At 36.5% G+C, this 22,743-nt stretch overlaps 1 protein-coding gene across 2 annotated transcripts in view; it reads left to right on the forward strand.

Moving 5' to 3' along the window:
* Window positions 1-22,743, forward strand: part of LOC106089507 (homeotic protein ocelliless) — a 118,655-nt gene that overhangs the window by 15,618 nt on the left and 80,294 nt on the right. Inside the window, exons 1-2 of one of the 2 annotated variants that reach the window (XM_013255353.2) lie at window positions 15,992-16,497; window positions 17,037-17,160. In XM_013255353.2, coding sequence (XP_013110807.1) covers window positions 17,064-17,160 — 97 coding nt within the window. In that variant the 5' untranslated portion in view covers window positions 15,992-16,497; window positions 17,037-17,063. Of the gene's footprint in view, window positions 1-15,991; window positions 16,498-17,036; window positions 17,161-22,743 lie in introns of those variants that run through there. The other variant, XM_013255352.2, reaches the window with a different exon arrangement.

The following is a 22,743-nucleotide window of genomic DNA, read 5'->3' on the forward strand; positions in this document are numbered from 1 at the left end:
CAGAAAAAAAAATACAGCAACAACAAAAAAAAAAAGAATCACAACACTCAAATTTAGCGAAAGATCACGATTTCATTTTAGACAATTGTTTTGTAAATTCAATTATCGTTGGCATCACTTTAAAAGCATCATCACTCACACTCTTGCCCACTGCCACTCACTCCCCTCATTCATAAAAACCCAGTGAGATGGCATGATACTCTCATGCCATATGCTTGGCATTCAGTTAGACATACGTTCGTACGTATGTAACGTACGTTGCAAACTAATTCAACATTCAGAGCACACGTTGACAATGACACTCTAGCTGGCATTTAACGAAAGAGGGCAGAGAATAACAAAACAATCACGAAATATAAACCCGATGCCTTCATTGAAGTGGAGTGTTGGCGTTTGGCAAAGACTAAAATCGGAAATTGTAGAGTCGTGGGGTGGTTTAGTAAGTAATTCCTTTGAGCAGATATCCTGCCGCTAAGCTTAGATTTGGATTGTAGTTTACAATCACAGTTTAGTTGAATTTTCTGCGTAATTTAGAAAAGCACAAAAAAGTTGTAGCCTGCATCAGACAAGCCAAATGTGAGGATAAAAATTTTGATTGGAAATTATAGAAGGGAGGCACAGCTCACCGGAGGCAGGGTCCTCATATATTTTTTGTGTTTCGGGGGATGGGGCGACCACTCAGTGACTTGGCTTTGAAAAAATATATCAGATTCGTGGGTGGGGTTTTGAGGGTGGGACGCCCACCATAGGTACTCCATCGGAAATTTGGATACAAAATTTTTTGTTGTAGGTTAATATAAGAGAGCACACAAAATTTCGCTTAAATCGCACCACCCATCTCCGAGATCAAGCGTTTCTCAAAAAAGGGTAAGGGGAAACTCCGCTCCCCCTTCAGATACCAAAAATTGAGTACACTATTTTCACCACGGGATCATTATGCACCATCTGTGAAAATTTCAAGAAAATCGGTTCAGCCGTTTCTTAGTCTATAAGGAACACACAAACAAACACAAATTGATTTTTATATATAAGAAAAATCATAAAAACACTGACCGAATAAAACTGAATCTAATAAAGTCAGTTGGATGTCGTGAGAGAAATCATTGTACAAAAGGGTTGGTACCCTATTTAGCTTTTCACGTGAACAACGGTCAAAAAATTGTGACAACTACGGCCTTCAAAGGTCATATCGTATAAAAATATATATGGGAGCTATATCTTAATCTGATCCGATTTTTTTTTTTCAAAATCTATAGCGTTCGTCCTTGGACCGAAAAATTTCCTATTGCGTACCTGTACCTTGATCACAAGAATACATGGACAGACAGACGGTGGTAGCTAAATCGAATCAGACAGTGATTCCAAGTCGATAGGTATACCTATAAATGGGTCTTGCTCTTCTCATTCTTAGCATTGCAAACAAATGCACATAGTTATAATACCCTGTACCACAGTGGTGGCGAGGGTATACAAATTATGGAATTTTGTTAAAGATTTTCACAACAATTCTGGAAGCTGTTATATAGGGTAAAATTGCGCCCTCTATAGGCGCAATATATCTTAAAGGATACATTCAGTATCGGATCGCTAAGTTTTATTAAATTTTGCCAAAAAAAATTAACTTTGCGATAGTATCGATAGGAAAAATATCAATCGATGTACAGACCAAAAGTAAAATATCGGCAGCATCGATAGTGCCACCTCTAGATCAGGTTAGGTTAGTCTCCGAAAGAAGACTCACTTACGCCATTACCGTGGCAATTGGTCACGGGGATACACCTGAATGATAAGGTCAAACAATTTTTTATATTCAATGCTAAAATTTGCTGAGAATTTAAAGTGTCACATACAAATTTGTTAGTTTATTTTTTTTTTCTAAGAGTTATTTTTTTCTGTGTAAATTTTTCGTAAAGAATTTGGATACATTTACCGACTTTCGTACAGACTTCCGTATGAAATTTGAACTTTCGGTTCGCTGGGTATCGCTTTGAGAATAATTTTGTATTCTTTTTGTTCTCATTTCTTATAGAGAGCTTTAGCAGTTTTTCGAGCGAAAACTTGATCTAATCGCCAAGTGCAGCCTTTGTTAGCGAATTAAATATCCCAGATTGCTCAAGTGGATGGATCAAGACCTTTAATTTTCTTCACATACCGCAGCGAACGTTCATGAACTTTTACTGCTCGTCCGTATTCTGTTCATGTTTTCTTGTTCTGGAATGGTTTCTTAACGTCAAGTTTAGACTTATTTCACATTGATTTGAAAATCCGGCAGTACTGCCAAGCTGTTCTATATTTAGATATAGCTCCCATATAATGCGATCCCCAGATGTGACATGCTAAGCCCCTTAATTGAAAATTGTTCCTGAATATTCCATTAAGGAACAGGGGGCAAACTTCTCACTTATAAATGAGTGCTGTCCGATTCAAGTTTAAGCTTAAGGATAAGGGGACTCTTTTTATAGACGAGTTCGAATGCCGTTCTGCAGTGCAACATCTCTTTGTGGGAAGTTTTTACATGGCATAGTACCTCAAAAATGTCGCCGGCCGTAGGAGGGGATAACAACCGCTGAACATTTTTTCTGATGTTCTCGCCAGGCGTTTAGCGCCTAAATTGTGCCTTTACGAGGGTTGCCTTTTCTATTGCCGGATTGGGCAACCCTTATGTTGCAATCTGCTAACTTACAGCTCTATCGTAGCACTTGCCATTTTTGAGGTTATACGCACTCAGAACGTTTTGACATACGAGCGCTATTTGTGTTGTTTACAGTAATTTAAAAGATTCATCTCACCTAAAAAATGGAATTTAATCGTGAAAATTTTCGTGCGACTATTTTTTACAACTTTCGACGTGGATTAACTCAACAACAGTGCATCGATGAACTTAATTAAATTTTTGGCGATGAAGCTCCATTGGGGACCAGTGTTTATCGAGGGTATGGTGAATTCAACCGAGACTGTACTTCAATCCCAGATGAATTCTGTGAAGGTTGTCCAAAATCAGTTGTTGTTCCAAAAACCATCGATGGTGTGCGCCAACTGATATTGCAAGATCGTGATGTGGCCTATCGTGAGATTGAGACAACCTTAAGCATTAGTGGGACCAGCATACATTTAATATTGCATGAACATTTGACCGCCAAAAAAATTGTTCGCGTTGGATCTCATTTTTGTCAATCGATCAAAAAAAGGCTCATGTCGATTGGTCGAAAGAAATGCTCCAAAAATACGAAACAATTGCATTTTTGATCACTCAAAACATCGATTTGATGAGTCATTTGCCGTATAGTCGTGACTGGGCAACGAATGACTTCTCTATATTACCGTACGTAAAAAATGGGAGGTCCACGTTTTTCGACTCCTGAAGGAGCGGATGATGCGTTCAGAATTCATGTTTTGGATGTACCTCAATCAGATTGGCAAAAGTGTTTCTACAATTGGTTCAAACGCATGCAAAAGTGTGTAGATCTTAATGGGGAATATTAATCCCGAAATATAAAAGCCAACCTTCGCATTATTTAATTTAGCTGAAATTTAGCTTGTGGTATTTATTTATGACTTTTTATATCAATGCCAATACGGTCCAAAGCTGTCACATTTGAACATTTCTAGTTAATTCTCATAGAGAACAAAATCAATATATACCGAATCTTTAAAAAACGTGGGGTCATAACGATTTTTATCGAAATTTTTTGAACATTCACTTTTAGAGAATTTTTTTCTGAATATTTTGACTGTTATTTTTTTAATTCCAATGCAGATATTTTTGTTGCATCCTTGTCTTATGTTAATACATTGTTTGTATACACATTAGTTATGCAATGGACAATTGGAGAATATTGCATTGTGAGAAACACCCTCTGCGGCATTGGCTGTCACATGGTCATTAATGATAATTTTTTATTCAATCAGACAAGCTGCATAAATAAAGAAAAATTAATAAAAATTATACATTTAAAAATGCTTGAAATGCGGCCCAACACTTTCTCTTTCTCTCTTATGGCAAACAACACTGAAGGAAAAAACATTGAAATATGAAATAAGGGAAATCTGAGAGATGGGTAAAGTTAGGTTAGGTTATAGTAACAGTCTGGCTTAGGAAATGTAAATCCATGCTGATATTATGTAAATTTTTTGCGGAATCGTACCCATAATCCATACAATCTAAGCTCGCTAACATCAAAACCACTGAAGCGCCAAAGAGTTACAGAAATTTTTTTTTTATAAAATGTCTTTGTCAATCTTTTACTATGGAACCTCAAAGTAATTCTCACAGTGTATTTCTCATTTATTTTTATGATACCATGTGTCGCATGATTGCTATTGTTTGAGTGTGTGTGTGTGTGTATACTCATATGTGTCTGTTGCACTCTTTTTTTAATTTGGTTAATTCAAATTTATCAAATGAAATTGCATTTCATTTTGCAAAGAGGACGATTGAATGGAAAAAGCATGCGAAAAAGTGCATTCATAACGCCACCAGAGCAGCCACATGCGACAGTGAATGAGTGACGAAACGAAGAGTCGTTAACATTAATTGTGGATCCACTGGACGACAACAGTCGGAGACAAAATGTAGTGAACATGATGACAATTTACCCAACTGATTTTGAGGCAAAATGCAAACTTGCCCATGAACATACCATTAAGAAACAGGGGCAAACTTCTCACGAACGAACGAGTGCTGTCAGATTCAAGTTTAAGCTCAACTATCGAGCTCCTCTTTTTATAGCCAAGTGCGAACAGCGTGCCTCAGTGGGACACCTCTTTGGAGAGAAATTTTTACATGGCTACCATACCAAATGGTACAATTACTCACTAATGTCGCCATCATTAGGAGGTGATAACCACAGCTAAAAAAGTTTTCCGGATGTTATTGCCAGGATCCGAAATCTGGCGTTCAGGGTAATAGACGGACATATTAACCACTGCGCTACGATCTTGTGCCATATTGTTAATATGTTTAATAAAGCTTCTATAAAAACCTGTCATTCGATATGATGATGAGGTAGAAGACTTCTAATTTGGTGTAAAATTCCCAGATTTTGAGCGAATAGACTTGAAATGGATTATTATACCCACTAACATAGGATGGTGGTGGGTATAATACGATTCATTAAGTCATTCCGTTTGCAACACATTGAAATATCTAAAGGGCGATTTTTAGCTATTATCTTTTTGGCAACACTGGTTTCGTTCTTTGTATCACCGTCAAACATCTTCAGTTTGGTCTATAATTTAACCATGAATCGTCTTACAAATCATCTTTTAAAGAGCTATCAATGCATCCAGAAAAAGTCACAGTTTGGTGCGGTTTATGGGCTAGTGGCATCATTGGACCGTACTTCTTCAAAGATGATGCGAATCGTAACATAACTGTGAATGGTGAGCGTTATCGTGAGATGATAGCCAACTTTATTTTGCCCAAAATGCAAGAGCTTGACTTGCATGACATGTAGTTTCAACAAGACGGTGCCACATGCCACACAGCACTCGTAATAATGGATTTATTGAGGGGCGAGTTCGGTGAACATTTTATTTCACGCTCGGGACCGTTCAGTTGGCCGCCTAAATCGTGCGATTTAACGCTTTTAGACTTTATTTTGTGGAGCTATGTTAGAGCTCATGTCTATACAGACAAACCCGCTTCAATTGATGCATTGGAAGGCAAAATTGAAAAATTTATTATTGAAATACCGGACTTAGCGGATGGTCCATTTGAGGCGCAGTCACGGTCAACATTTCCATGAAATAATCTTCAAACCTTAAATTATTTGGACCATGCTATCGATTCAAATAAAGATTTCTTGCATTTCTTTTTTCAATTTTATGCTTTTTAACTTTCCCCTATAGCTCTTAAAAAATCACCCTTTATTTCCGACCTTATAAAGTATATAAATTCTTGAGACGATTTAACAACGTAAAATTCTAAGACGATTTAACAACGCTCGTGTGTCTGTCCGCCCGTATGGCAATCCCGCTCCAGCCTTCAAAAATTGAGATATTGAGCTGAAATTTGGTACTGATCCTTATTTTTCCACACGCAGGTTAAGTTCTGGAACGGGCCAAATCAGACTATATTTGGCTGCCATATAGATCGATCTGCCGATTTGGGGTCTTAAGCCCATAAAAGCCGCATCTATTGCCTGATTTTGATGAAATTTGAAGCAGTTAGTTGTTGTAAGCCTCTCCTGTCACCCTATCTAAATATGGTCTAGATCGGACAACATTTATTGTTAGATATAGCCGCCATATAGACCGATCTGTCGACAAAGAGTCTAAAGTGAAAAAATAAGTTGTTTTCAGCCTCCCGTCATCCGACCCGAATATAGTCCATACCAGACTACATAAAGATATAGCTGCCATATAGACCGATATGCCGACTTAGTGTTCTAAGGCCATAAAAGCCTCATTTTTTACCCGATTCCGCTGAAATTTTGAAACGGTGAGTTATTTTTAGCCTCCCGTCATCCGACACATATACGGTTCAGATCAAACTTTATTGAGATATAACTGCCATACATTCCGAACTTCCAATTCAGTGTCTTAATCTGTCGAAAGTACGCTAACTTTCGAGAAAGTAAAACTAGGCGTCTAAAAGTTTGCATTAATTATTTTTAGTCGGTTCGGACCGATCTGCGAACAATGAGTCTAAAGCCCGTAAAAGCAGCATTTATTACCCGATTTCCCTAAAGTTTGAAACAATGAGGTGTTTTCAGCCGCCCGTCATCCGATCCGAATATAGTCAATATCGGACTACATATAGATATAGCTGCCAAATAGACCGATCTGTAGATTTAGGGTTCAAAGGCCATAAAAACCGCATCTATTATCCGATTTCGCTGAAATTTGAAACGGTGAGTTGTTTTCTGGCTCCCGTCATCCGACACGAATATGTTCCAGGTCAAACTTTATTGAGATATAACTGCCATATAGACCAAGCTTCCAATTCAGGGTCTTAATCCCTTAAAAGTTGAATTAATGCCCGATTTAACTTGTACAGGAGTTCTAGGGACCTGAATCCAATATGATCCAGACCTGCCCATTTTTGGATGTAAGTATGGATATGGTAGTGGAGTTGTATTAAAATTGGCTGATTCATATATCCATGGTAGAAAGTGTCCAAAGTTCGACATGGCCGAATTTAACACGTTTTTTTTTCAATTTAGGTTAGGTTTTTACATTATTATACCCACAACCAGAGGATGGGTACATACTTATTTCCTCATTCCGTTTGTAACACCTCGAAATATTCGTCTAAGACCCCAAAAAGTATATATTCTTGATCGTCATGACATTTTAAACCGATCTAGCCATGTCTGTCCCTCTGTCGAAAGAACGCCTACTTTCGAGAGTGTAAAAATAGGGGCCTAAAATTTTGCATAAATGTTTCTTATTAATGTAGGTCGGTTGGGATTGTAAATGGGCCAAATCGGTCCACGTTTAGATATAGCTCCCAATATAAACCGATTTCCCGAATATACTTTCAATTATTATTTTCCGATTTGACTGAAATCTTGTAGAATGTTTTTTCTATGAACACCAATAGATGCACCAAGTATGGTTTAAATCTATCAAAAACCTGATATAGCTCCTATGTAAACCGATCTCCTGAATATACTTCTTGAGCCTCATGAGTTCGTTATTTTTATCCGATTTGGCTGAAATCCTGCAGGATGTCTTTTTCTATGACCTTGAACAGAGGTACCAATAATGGTTCTAGTGGGTTCAAAACCTGATATTCCAATATTGACCGATCTCTCCAATAAACTACTTGGGCCGCTAGAGGTCGCAATTGTTATCCAAGCATATAACAAATTCATGAGGATTTCTTACCGAATTTAACATCTATCTGTTTTAAATTATTTTATTTTATTATATTTTATTTTATTTTATTTTATTTTATTTTATTTTATTTTATTTTATTTTATTTTATTTTATTTTATTTTATTTTATTTTATTTTATTTTATTTTATTTCATTTTATTTTATTTTATTTAATTTTAATTTTATTTTTGTTTTTATTTTTATTTTATTTTATTTTTTTTTTATTTTATTTTTTTTTATTTTATTTTGTATTGAAAATGTTTCATACCTCTGTCACTCAGTGTATTGTGAATTTTTTTTAATTATATATTCTCATATGTTGGCATTATTTTCCATCAAGCACGGTCTATTTCTATGACTTAGATAGCTTGTAGCAAGGCCTTCAATTAATTAAATTGTTTTGCTATATACATATAGCAAAAAATTGAAAAATTTAATTAACAATTTCTCGTACACTCCTCCTCCTGCCTCCGGCTCAAACACATTTATATATGAATAACATCGACTTGTCAAATGATCTCCTCTAAATCTCCAAAGAATACGATTATCAGTTTAAATATGAAAAATTGAACTAAATTCAATTTGTGAACACCATAAAAAGCCTGCATAGATATGTGTGCCAAAAAAATGGAGAGAAAACTGCGGCCAACAACCATTTTGGGATTAGTTTTGAAATTTGTGTAGAAATGAAATAAAAAAATCATTGCTTGGACATTTAACGTTTAGAATATGTTTAGGCCCGTATTAGGATGTTGTTTAGTCAACACAAATACCTTTGAATATTTCATGTGCCAGTATTCGTGCCTGCATTTGTTTGTGTGTGTGTGTAGGGCAATGAGAGTTGGAATAGTTTTAGGCCTAAATTGTGACCGCTTTTAATTGCATGTTCACACATCAGGGATGGGGGCATAATTGGGTGGGTGGTTGAGGCAAGAAGTCTACAGTTAATGTTGCTTAGGTATGTGTGTGTGTGTGTGATGGCACTTCTAAACTCTAAATGTAATTTCAATTTGAATTTTGATGATTCTCACTAACGAACAACCGCCAACAGGAAGTTAGTCCCCTTAGACACTTGCACATAGTACATACAAACATTTCGGCATTTGCATAGCCACTCTCTTTCACACACACACACACACACACACACATATACACACTTAAGCCCAAGCCATTGCAAATGTGGGCCTTTTAAAAATTTACATTCAAATTCGAATTGTGAACACAGAGAACTCAAGCTAATGTGTGATGATTGTGTTTTTGGTGTTATGATAGCCCCCAAATTCCCCAAAAGTCTGCTAATGTTGTTGGCCGACCTCCTCCTCTCTCCCGCAATCTGACGTTCCTTCGTTTTGTTGAGGCCAAACTTGTAATTGTTGTTGTTGCTGCTGCTGATAGTGATGATGGACATGTTTTGATTGAATTTGCATTTGAATTAGTCAAGAGAGCCCTGGCTGCTCTATCGCTGTCATTGACGATGTACCAGGATGTGGGCTGTTGTAGCATCTTCTGCCACTGATTTTATGCAAAGTGTCAAAAGTGTGGCGCAAAATTTAATCTTTGCCCCAAAACATGTTACCTAACATTTAGGGGATCTGGGGAGAAGGGGAAATCAGAAGCAAAGATTTGAAATGAATATTGCGTTTAGCAAAGTGAAATGTAGAAAACTAGTGGAAAATTTGAGGACAATTCTAAAATATAAATTTTTAGAGAAAAATTGAACGTTTGAATTTTATATTCACAGAAAATTCCATAGACATCGTAGCATATATTTTTCCAAATCGATAGAAAATGTGGTTATAAACGTGGATTGGCAAAATAGACAAAGGAAAGGCAAATATTCATGTGGGCATCCAGATCTTCGTAAATAAATCAGTATGAGCTTCCACTTGCTAATAGGTCACAAAATGGATGTGACCAGCCAAAACATATGCATGTAACTTTGTACACATAATTTTTATACCCACCGAAGGATTCATTCATTCATTTTGTCATTCCGTGTTCAACACATTGAAATATCCATTTCCGACCTTATAAAGTATATATATTCTTGATCATAGTAAAAATCTAAGACGATCTAGTTATGTCCGTCCGTCTGTCTGTTGAAATCACGCTACAGTCTTTAAAAATAGAGATATTGAGCTGAAACTTTGCAGAGATTCTTTTTTTGTCCATTAGCAGGTTAAATTCGAATATGGGCTATATCGGACTGTATCTTGATATAGCCCCCATAGAAGAATATGGGTGGATCGGTCTACCCATATGGCTTCTTAGGCCCATAAAACCCACAATTATTATCCGATTTTACTGAAATTGAGGAACGTGAGTTGTGTTAGGCCCTTCGATATCCTTCTTCAATTTGGCTCAGATCGGTCCAGATTTTGATATAGCTGCCATATAGACTGATCCTCCGATTTGAGGTCTTATGCCCATAAAAGCCACATTTATTATCCGATTTTGCTGAAATTTGAGACAGAAAGTTGTGTTAGGCTCTTCAACATCATTCTTCAATTTAGCCCAGATCGATCTCTCGATTTAAGGTCTTGCGCCAATAAAAGGCGCATTTATTGTCCGATTTCGCCGAAATTTTGGGACAGTTCGGCCTGAATGCGGATATCGAATTCGTGGCATTGTAGCCTATGACGCTGAACGCATTCGAATCCTGGCGAGAACATTGGTGTTCATCCCCTCTTAATGTTGGCGACATTTGCGAGGTACAATGCCATGCATGGTCATTTAAAAAATTTTTCCCAAAGAGGTGTCGCACTGCGGGACACCGTTCGAACATTCCTGGTGGTAATGTTCTTCCTTAGGGCAATGTTCTCATTAGGGGAGGGATGGCACCTCAGACATTTCGACTCGAATATGGATATCAAATTCGTGCTGCACTCTTAAGTCCCTTTAATTTGAGCCCCATATTGCCATGGCCGGTAAATATGAACCGTTTGGAGGGTGTTTTGGGACTGGGCGACCAACGGCACTTTGCACTAAAAATAGATATCAAATTCGTTCTTTATTCCCAACGGAAATGAAGTTCTATTTAGTAGGTGTTTTACGGCGTACCCCAAAACACTTGACTCCAAAATTGGATATCAAATTCCAGATCGGTTCAGATTTAGATATAGCTCCCATATAAACCGATCTCCCGATTTGATTTCTTCAGCCCCTGAAAGCCGCAATTTTTGTCCGATTTGGCTGAGATTTTGCATGGGCTATTCTGTTATGTCTTTCAACAACTGTGCCAAGCACTGTCCAAATTGGTCTATAACCTGATATAGCTCCTATATAAACCGATCTCCTGATTTGACTTCTTGAGCCCTTAAAAGCCGCATGTAGTGTTTTGTTATGACTTCCAACAACTGTGCCCAATACGGTCCAAATCGGTCTATAACCTGATATAGCTCCTATATAAACCGATCTCCCGATTTTTTTATTTTATTTTGCTTTATTTTATTTTATTTTATTTTATTTTATTTTATTTTATTTTATTTTATTTTATTTTATTTTATTTTATTTTATTTTATTTTATTTTATTTTATTTTATTTATTTTATTTATTTATTTTATTTTATTTTATTTTATTTTATTTTATTTTATTTATTTATTTATTTTTTTATTTTATATTTTATTTTTTATTTTATTTTATTTTATTTTATTTTATTTTGTTTTATTTTATTTAATTTAATTTAATTTAGCCATCGTCAGTTAGACAGTTAATTTAATTTAATTTTATTTTATTTTATTTTATTTTATTTTATTTTATTTTATTTTATTTAATTTTTTTATTTTATTAAATTTTTTTTTTATTTTGTTTTATTTCGTTTAATTTTTTTATACAATATTTTTTTTTATTTATTCTTATCATGTTTGAATATTTTTTCGTTGGACATTTATCCCCGAATTGTCGACTGTAAATGGCTATGACTTTTTTGTCTGGATGATTTGGTCCCTCTCAAAAGCCTTCATCGGTGATGTTGTTGTTGTGCTGTAACAACAATCACTCACCTAATTGAATTTCGCGTGTGCGCATTGTCTTCGATTCAGGGCTGCAGCATTGCTGACTGTCTAACTGACGATGGCTTTAGTCTCGGAAATGCATCACAATTGGATAATTGCATTTATTTCGTTAATGGACGGCGTTTCAACAACAGCACCGGCAGCAACAACAACAACAACCAACAACACCATCATTATTATCATCATCATCATCACAAAGGAGTGGTGAGCAAGACTCACTGTCTGTTTATGCCAAAATAAGCGTGCTATTGTCTTTCACACGCCGCCACATTTTACCAAGTGATGACAGGGATTATTTTAAACCAGCGATGGGCCCATACACACACACATACACACTATTGCTGTTGTAGTATACAAAAACCTCATGGACTTGGAAACACGGTGAACATGTGTTTGTGTGACGATCACTGGCAAACTCAATGTATTCTCAAGTGGGAAAATAGCTGATTTGATTGCTTTTAAAGATAGTTTTCGGGTAAAGCATTTGAGGCAAAATAGTCAAAGTAGTTTAGGAAATGTTTTGTGATAGTCTATTCCTATATATCTGTCAAGGGCATTATTGTAATGATTTCAATTCAAAGAAACAAGATAAGAATCTAATCTTTAAATTTGATTTTTATAGATTTTTTTAATTTGCAAAAATTGAGGATTCCCCGAATGGCTCTGAATTTTTGTCTTTACTTATCATTCCAATGGCCTCTCTTAACTCTATTTGCATTTGTTCACCAACATTCTAACTCTACCTTTGGACCCCTCAAATGCATGGCAATAAATCAAATTCCTGAATACTTAAATGGGGTTTTGGCCCTATAATGCCCCAATGAGGGGCATTCAAACCTTGCGAAACAACGATAAATTGGCATCACATTTTCGCTCAATTGCAATTTGTTGCACTAATGGAAATGTATGTAAAGTGGCATCATCTATTCATTTGAAATCAACTCAAAACTAATTGTTTAACACCTCCCATACACCGGCCAACCAGTGTGATGCGAAACATCATCACATCACGTTGCGGACACCTGGCAACATTTAAAGCGCAACACACTCGACCCATTGCCACGATATGCTACCACGAGTACTCGTACATGGCTCCACATTATCCTGGGAAACATTTTTAGAGCGGTTGTTTTTCACACAGCTGAGTCTAGGCTCTCATCCTGCTTTGGGGTGATGGTGTTGGCGGCCACTTTATCACTTTGGCACTAAAACTGTCCGCCTGTCGGTTTGTTCGCTCTACTCTCCCTTGCCAACAAAGCTTAGCAGTCAAGTATTGTGGTCACACGCCATAACAAAAAGCTATAAAATTCAAAGGCAACAACAAACCAAAAACAACAAACACTGGAAATAAATCCTGCAGCAAGAGCTGGTGCCCATGATGATAGCATAGAGAACATTTATTTTGGTTTCATATTACCCAAAGCACCTGAGGTCCATGGCTTATTACCGTAACATGAAACTCACCACCAGTATACTCTCTCTCTCTCTCATTCACCCTCCTCTGTATTTGTGAATGTTTTAGTGGTGCTAACTGTGTTAGTTTGAATCAGTGTGAGTGTGTATGTGTGTTTGTGTGCTTGAGCCTCTGAAAAGGATATAAAACTCCATTAGAGTTAAAGTGTCATGTGTAAATTTTGCATAATTTTTGCAACTACAATAAGCAGAGTAGTTGTTTAGCAAAAGCTTGCTGTGCTCCATAGAGCTGGAGCTGTGCCTCCGTGGTTTTTGGCCAAATGGATGAAATTCGTAAAATTCATTAAACAAATGAATGAACATGAACCGAGTTTAATTTGTTGCAAAATGAAAATTTCATAATGTTGATTTAGTATGAAGTAGTGGCAGCAGTGCTTCTCTGGTATTGGTTATGGTTGTAGTGGTACAAGGGCATTAGCTTTAGCAGCATCAGCAGCAGCTGTGCACATGGGACCATGTCTTTCATTGTTGGCCATTAGATGAGTTGGGTTGCAGACCAAATTGATGATGATCATGACGATGATGATGATGATGGCGTTTTAATGATATGACATTCCCATGCATCCCATATCATGTGAATTAATTTTCTATGCATAATTTAGCTGCCATTATTCGAATGAATGCTTGTACACCTTAATGCCAAATTGTTGAAACAATTTTGATGGACTTGATTTGAGTGGCGATTATTCTTTTACACCCTTTTGTCCCATGTATTTAATACTGGGGATTTGTATGGTATTCTAATAATAAATTCAATAAATATGAAAATGGTATTTCGAAGAAAGATAATCGACTATTTGCTAAATTAGTATAATGTATAGAGCATCAAAAAACAAGAGGTCTGTTCGCATACTTTTACAGTAAAAATTCGCAGGAGAGTAAGCACAGACTTAACTCTCTTTTGCTATTTATTTGAATTCTTCGAACATCCAGCTGTTTAATGCGAATGTCCTAGAGCAAGGACAAGTCTGCCGTAAAAGTTCCATCGGGGTTAAATGGGATGCATACAGCCGTTGTAAGGCATATAATGGCACATAGGTTGTTGTTGTAGCGACATTGTATGTGGAGGTGAGCAAGCTCGTTCCAAGCTGGATCGCCGCTGGAACACAATGGCCATTGGTTATATAAAGGCGCCAATAACTTGCCTTGCCATATCGAGCATATTTGTGCTAGAGCTGAGACTCTTCGCTTGTTACCGCTGATTGGCCGTGACTGCCGTTGCAGCTACTCCGTTTGGAGCATTCCGCTATCCGCAACTTGTGGACACAGCCGGTAGCTCTCAACTAAGCTTCTCGCGACATCAATGAACACCACACAGTTCCGACCTCAATGTTCCAGCCTGTGTGGTGCTTACAGATAACCAGTGGCGGGGGTATATATGGTGTTGTAGTTTGGTGAACGGCTCTTAAAAAAATCACTTTTATAGCAAATGCAAATTTATCCATGAACATTCCATTAAAAGAATAGGCACAAACTTCTCATATGCCAATATATGCTGTTCGATTCAAGTTTAAGCTCAAAAATAGGGGACCTCCATATGGAAAAAATTGGCTTTGGGGCATATAACCTCATCACTTTTTTGTTTTTATGCCCTCTACCTTAGGGTGGCAGTACACTTATTTCGTCATTTCGTTTGTAACATATCAAATTATTGATCTGAGACCCAACAATGTATACATATTCTTGATTGTCTTGAAATTTGTCCGTCCGTCTGTCTGGGGAAAGAACGCTTACTTTCGAAGCAACAAAGCTAGGTGTTTGAAAATTTGCGCTAATACTTCTTATTAGTGCAAATCAGTTGGGATTAAAAATGGGCCATATCGGTTCCAGTTTTGATATAGCTGCCATATAACCCGATCTTGGGTGTTGATTTCTTGAGCCTTTAGAGGGCGCAATACGATTTGGATGAAATTTTGGACAAAGTGTTTTGCTTCAACTTTCAACATCCCTACTAGATATGGTCCAAATCGGTTCATAATCTGATATAGGTCCCATATATACTGTTTTCCCCTGTTCCTTAATGGAATGTTCATGGACAAATTTGCATAAACCGTTGGATCGATTTAACTTCTTGAGCCTTTAGACGGCGCAATTACCATCCGAGTGTTAGCTATGTGCTAGGTTAAGTTAGATTGAGTGGATTGCCCACCATAGGTGAGTTCACTAGTAGGCCAGTTTGGCCCATTGAAGTACCCCAGAAAGAATTGGTTCATAACCGAATTGGTTCATAACCGAATTGGTTCATAACCGAATTGGTTTATAACCGAATTGGTTCATAACCGAATTGGTTCATTACTTGATATATGTAGCTCCAATAAACATTTTGATTGTTATGCATCTTTGCAATCTGCGAAGAAAATGCATAACATGGCTGTCATTGCATACGATTGTTGTTTGTTTTATTTTATTTAAGAATCTCTTTTAATATTTTTGATCTTTAAATTAAAAATATCTTAATGTAAAAAGTACAAACAATTAATGGCCTTTTTCACAAAACATTATGAAGCCTTAAAATAGGTTTATTTGACAGTTCTATAAAGGAAATAAGTCAAAGAAACCCATTTTAAAGTCTATTTGTATGGTTATTGGAAACACTTTCATTCCCCTTGACAATAATTTCTTTAACAAAGATTGAAATTTTAAAATGCACACAGAACATAAAAATTTGTACAGAAATGAAATTTATTTAAAGCAATTGCTTTGTTTGAGGACAATTTAATCAATTCATTGGACAATAGCAACAACAATGACAACAACAGGAGCAACCATACAACACAAATAAAGCCACTGAATGAGTAAAGTGAATGACAATAACTACTCCTGCAGGCTGCAAAAATGGAATGCAAGTGTAAAGAGTGATAAATGAAGTGCAACGAAAGTACCCCCACCCCATGCCAATGGACCCCAACTCTGGCTCCCCAACTTACTCACTGTCGCCCCTACCCCTTCCATTCATTTATCTTAATAACAATGCAAACGAACATCTCCAATAGAGAGAGTGGAAAGCAATGACAGCGGCATTTAAATGCCCGCTACACTGGCAGTCATAACTTTGTTACAATGCCAATCTTTTTGTATGTCAATTTCTGTAACTAAATGCTGGGGATGAGATAGAGAGGAAGGGGTACAAACAAATGAAAAACAATGAAGAAGAGCCCATAATTGATTCTAATTGAATCGAATTAAAGGTGCAATTGACAATATTAACTCACTGACGATAGCGATAAAAAGACAAATGAAATGCATTTGCTGAGGGCTACGATGCTGTAAGCGTCGCCGAGGCGGTGGGCTGCCAAGAGGCAATGTTTTTAAATTTCAAATACTTTTCTATTTCTCTGTGTGGCATTGCCTGTCTTAGACCAACCCGTATATGCCGGCTGCCGAAGAGGAAAATTATTTTTTAAACATCTCATCTTTGCCAGAGATATTGATGCTGTTGCAGCGGCTTTCAGTAGCATTTTTATTGATGTAATTTTTAAATGACTTTAATATTGTGCCGCTTGCTTGCCCCGGCGTTGTAGCTGCCTCAGAGGCCGCCATGCATGCCACATCGCACAATAATTGAATATCAATTGAATTGTCCACATATTTTTGATTCCATTGGAAAAAATTAGATCGTGATTGCGGAGCGTTTTTTTAGAGCAACTTTTATTTTTCTTATGTTTTTTTTTTTTTCAAATGAAATCATAGCTTTATTAGACTGGTGTTTTTTGTGTGTCTATTTCAGTTGGGTCCTGCTGCCGCGGGAAGAGGCATGTTTTGCTATCAGTGTCCGCCTGCTTTGCATCCTTGTGGGCCTCATCCGCCACGTTTGCCAACTTTGGAATATCCTTTCGCAGCCACACATCCATGTAAGTAAATAAAAAGGAAAAATTTATGATTCTTGAGAAAATACGTTAAAACAAAATTTCTTATACAAATTTACAAAATTTTCTTAAAAAATATATATTGCCATCTTAAATAAAAAGTGACTACACCAAAAAAAAAGAAATTTGTGACAAGTAAACTTCTTTTGTGAAAAACGTTGGATTTTGTTTACGATGAAAGTATATGATTTATTGCACTAAATTCTTGCAAGAATCTGCGACAAAGTAATGTTGTAACATAATTCAAACTATATATTAGATCATTTTTTAACAATTTTATGTTGGTTATTCAAACTAAATTATATTAAAAGCCTTCCATCTTCGCACATTATTGATCTGCTGTATTCGTCATGGGATAAAAAAAATACTTATGGGAGTTATTGTTTGTGAACATGTAAACACTTACTTTGGGATGGACATTTCTTAATTGCGTAAATATCACTAAATAATGCATGTGTCTTAGAAATTCTTGTGTTTTCTTGTACCTGGCAGCCATTTGTCTCTTGATCTAATGATTTTTAGACATACCAACATAAGGCGAAACTTTATAAAGTGTCATTCACCGAGTTTACAATCCTCACTCGAACGAGGAGCTCAAAATAATGACTGCTCTTTGTTCAATTAAAATAAAGAAAAAAATGTTGTGTGTGAGAATGTGTCTATACCAGCAACCGATACAAATTTAAAATAAATAAGGAACCTTCTTTTTATTGACGAGTCCGTGCCGCAGAGCGACACCAGTTTAGTAGTGAAGCTTACACGGCTGATAACTGGTCTGATGTTCTCGCCGGGACTTGAACCCGGGCCTTCAGCGTCAAAAGCGGACATGCTAAATTCTGAGCTACGCTGACAAGATTTTCTAAAACACACAAAATTTCGAAAATATGTCCAAAAATGAAATTTTGAACAAATTTTTTTATAAAAATAAAATTTTGATTTTTTTATAAAAGAAATAAGATTTTGAAATTTTTTTTTATAAAAAAAAAATTTTTTTTTAAGAATTTAAGAATACGAATATGATGTCCAAATGCGGGACCAAGTGTGTGGGGTGCCGCCCCTCCCAAAAACACACCCCCCCAGAGGATAAATTAACGACCATGGCAATATGGGATACCATAGTAGAAGACATTGCACAAAACTTCAGCCAATTCGGATAAGAATAGCACCCTCTAGAAGCTCAAGAGGTCCGAGATCCGTGATCGGTCTATATGACAGCTATATCAAGTTGTGAACCGATTTCGACCTTACATTTGTTGAAAGTTATAACAAAACTTCTCATATGAAATTTCAGTCAAATCAGATAAGAATTGCGCTGTATAGAGGCTCAACAAATCAAGATCAGAGATGGGTATATATGAAAGCTTTATCGAAACATGGATCGATATGGCCTATTTACAAGCCCAACTGACCTACACTAATCCCGGCACGGGATAGTTGTGAGCACCACACAGGATGGAACATTTAGGTTCATCGCTTAAAACGGAGTAGCTGCAACGTCAGTCGCGGAGAGTCTCAATGAGTGCCTATGATGCTCGATATGACAAGGCGAGTTGTTGGCGCTTTTAAATAACCAATGTCCACCTTTTTCCCACGGCGATCGGTCTTTTGGACCGGAACGAGCTTGCTCACATTAGAAGAATGAACTGATCGCCACCTTCACATGAAAATGTGGCTACAACAACAACCTACACTAATAAGAAGTATTTGTGCATTATTTCAAGAGCTATGTTTTATTCCGTCGAACGTTAGCGGGCTTTGCAAGAACAGACGGACGGCTTAGAATGTCAAAAGGATCAAAAATACAATATATATACTTTGTTGGGTTTAAGTTCAATATTTCGATATGTTACAGACGGAATACGAAATTAGTATACCCCCAAAACATCGATGGCACTATCGATACTGTCGATATTAAATATTTTGTCTATATACTGATTGAAATTTTGCCTATCGATACTATCGGCAAATTTCTTTTTTTTACAAAATTTAATAAAAAATAAGCGATCCGACACTGAATGTATCCTTTAAGATACATTGCACTTATAGAGGGCGCAATTTTCGTCCGATAAGGGAATTTCTTTTTCTCAAGACTTCGATTTGGCCTGTGCATTGCTATTGGATCTATATAAACCGATCTCCTGATTTCTACTTCTCGTTTTTCTTCATCACCTATGAGTAATTAACGATACCATCGATACTATCAATATCTTATATCTAAAATTGAATTTGTGTTTGTTTGTTCCGTATAGACTCAAAAATGGCTGAACCTATTACCTTGAAATTTTCACAGATTGTGTAGCTTGGTCTAGAAGGAAACATAGGCTATATAATTTTTTTCATATCGGGAGGGGGGCGGACTCTCCCCCTTACCCCAAAAGTACTACCCAAAAATAAAAGTGAACCGATCGGGACAATATGGGATTCAAATGAAAGGTATTCAAGAGCAGAGTACGAATTCCACAATAAAAGTAGGGTCCAAGTACCTGGGGGGCAGCCCCAGCCCCAAAACCCCTTAAATAGGTTTATTTGACGATCATGACAATATGGGACTCAAATGACAGGTATTCGGGAATAGATTACGAACATGGTCAGGAAGAAGAAATATGCTTTATAATTTGTTGATATCGGAAGGGGGCGTACCCTTCCCGTTAACCTAAAAATACCACCAAAATGACAAGTGGACCGATAAAGACAATATGGATATCAAATGAATGGTATTAAAGAGTAGAAAAAGAAATTGGGTCCAAGTACCTCCAAATACCCCAAAATGGGCATATTACCCGACCATGGCTATATGAGACTCAAATGAAAGGTATTTGGGAGCAGATTACAATATGACTTAAAAATTTGCGTTCAAGTCCAGGTGGCCAAAGATTTACCTATACAGTAATATGGGGCTCGAAGGAAAGGGATTTGGGAGTAGAGTAAAATTTGCCCAGGAACCGAGCAAGTTGAGTTTATCAACGATAAGGGACCTTTTATATAGCCGAGCCCGTACGGTGTGCCGCAATGCGACACCCCTTTGGGGAGAATTTTTACATGACCATGCATGGTACCTCGCAAATGTCGCCAGCATTAAGAGATGATAACCACCGCTTTAAATTTTGTCCGAAGTTCCGCCAGGATTCGAACGCAGGCGTTCAGTGTCATAGGCGGACATAGGCTATTCAGGGCGAAGTGTTCCCACCCTAAATAGATATTAGAGAGTTAAGGAAGGCGCAGGGGAGCTGGCCCTGTCCAGCTAGTTTATTATAAAAATTATGGAATGTTGCGATTATCGATAGTTTTCCTGCTCTATCCTCTGGTGGAGGGAATAATAAAATTGTGATAAATCATCCCATAAAAATTTAATTTAGGCTAGGTTTTCAATAGAACTTAAATTTTTATAAACTTTTCTTTGGAAAAATTAGTGAGAAAAATTTTCTTAAAAATTATTTTTTGACAAAATTTCCCACAGAAAAGATTTTAAAAAAATGTTGTAGAATTTGTAACATTTTGTTTTTAGTCCGCCAAGACCGTCATGAGAGTTTTGTCAAATAGATTAAGGTGCTCTATGTGACCACAGCTTGTAAGCACAATGTAGAGCACACTTCTGACTTCGAAAAGGGACTCTTTGAATTTACTTTCTGTCAAGCGCAATAAGTTTACTTCGCTATTCTGATCCAACTTATTCATCAATTCAAAAAAATGCCAAACTTGTGTTTGGTTTGCACTTCAATCAACGAATGTTTTTCTAAGAAAATATTTTGAAAAATTTTCAATAGAAAAAATATTTTGACAAAATGATCAATCAAAAAAATTGTTGACAAAATTTGTAAAACGGGTTGAAATGTTACGAAATTTCGCTTTAAAATAGCCGATCTAAAAATAGTTTTGGATTTGACAGTTCTTGTTGTTCATTAGCAGGACTTTTCTTCAGTTTGATTTTGCTTCTAAAATGACCATTCAATCTTAATGGCGATTATCATCTTTGTCAATTTGTTTGGTGGCTGCTTCATTGAAATGAACATCACTTAAACTAATTCAACACAATCCCCGCTCAAATTATAGATAAAAAGCCCTAGATAAGTTCCCATGCATTATCATAGTGTCTGCGACATTCAAGTGTGTCTCTAACAGATGCAGGGTGAATAAGAGAATGAGATGTAAAATATAAGGATGAGTTGGAAGGAAAGGCCACTATTTCAAATGCATGCACGTACTCATAAGGACATATGTTGGCGAGAAGAGATGTTTTATCTGCGAGTAGCCAAATGTGAAAATTTGTGCGTAAAATATCCGATTACCAAGATAGCTCACATCCCATTGTTTGGTAGCTGAAGTGAATGGAATGGAGTTGGAATGGTGACACAAATTTTTTATGTTCACTTTGCAGGCTATGCTGTTGGTACTGTTCATTGTTAGGTCCTTAAGGGACTTGTTATGAGGGGTTAATTGATTAAGGGTTGCTTGTTTTGAATGTTGTTTTCCTGTTTTTTTCTTTTTGGATGTAATAAATTTCTGATTGTCATCTAATATTTGTAGGCAACATATTTTGATTTGATTAAATTTGATATAAAATAATAAAGATGTAATTTTTGATAATATTGATAGAGATTAAAAAAATACTTTTAGGGTGGGCAAGGTATCATGGTCTGTTTAAAAAGTAGGGGGTATAGATTTTCAAATTAAATTAACTTTACCATGATGAAGGGATTGTTGAAAGACGAAAGGCTTAAGGTTGATAACTCATCCCAGCACAATGCAATCTTGGGATTCAGTTTGTAAAGATATGTTGATTGATGACTATCCTAAATCAGTGTTATAATGTTTGTTCGTTCATTGGTGACACATATCCTCCGATTTGAAGTCCGAATATTTACACAATCTTCCAAAAAAGTCCATCCATCTCAAAATTTGAAGTCCGAATATTTACAACATCGTCCAACAAAGTCCATTAGCCATCTCAAAATTTGAATTTCATTTTAACTATTAAAATGTAAAACCAATATCTGATCATTCAAAAAGTAGTTACTTCCTATGTAGCCATAATTGCGCAAATCCCCTATGATTCTGATCTATCCAAAAATTGGGAAAATTATACAAATAAAACAAAATTCTCGCTTTTGCTAAACCAACTAAAATCCAAATTACTCATCACACATGGAACATTTCGAATTTCTGCAGATCCCAAGTGGCAAGAACATGAAGGCAAGCCAGAGCAAATAAAAATCAACATTTCAAAAAATTCAATTTGCCCAACTAAAATCAAAAAGAAATAAAAGACACAAACAGGGAGTAAAATTGGTTGTGGCTGTAATGAAATTGTCATTTCAATTTGCTAAATCCCCAACCAAAACGCCACGTCAAGCCATACTCCAAAAGAACGACTAAGCAACCAAATAAATAAAAAATCAAAACCCAAACCAAAAAACCAGCAAAATATTAAAACAAGAACAGAGCAGAACTTTGAAACTAGAGGATAGGCAAAGGTAGGGGCAGCAGTGGCGGCGAATGAATGCAATTTGCCAACAATTTGATTGAATGGGATTCGATTTGATTCGATTTAAAACAACGATGCATTCCCTC

This window comes from Stomoxys calcitrans, chromosome 3 (assembly GCF_963082655.1).
Source record: "Stomoxys calcitrans chromosome 3, idStoCalc2.1, whole genome shotgun sequence".
NCBI lineage: Eukaryota > Metazoa > Arthropoda > Insecta > Diptera > Muscidae > Stomoxys > Stomoxys calcitrans.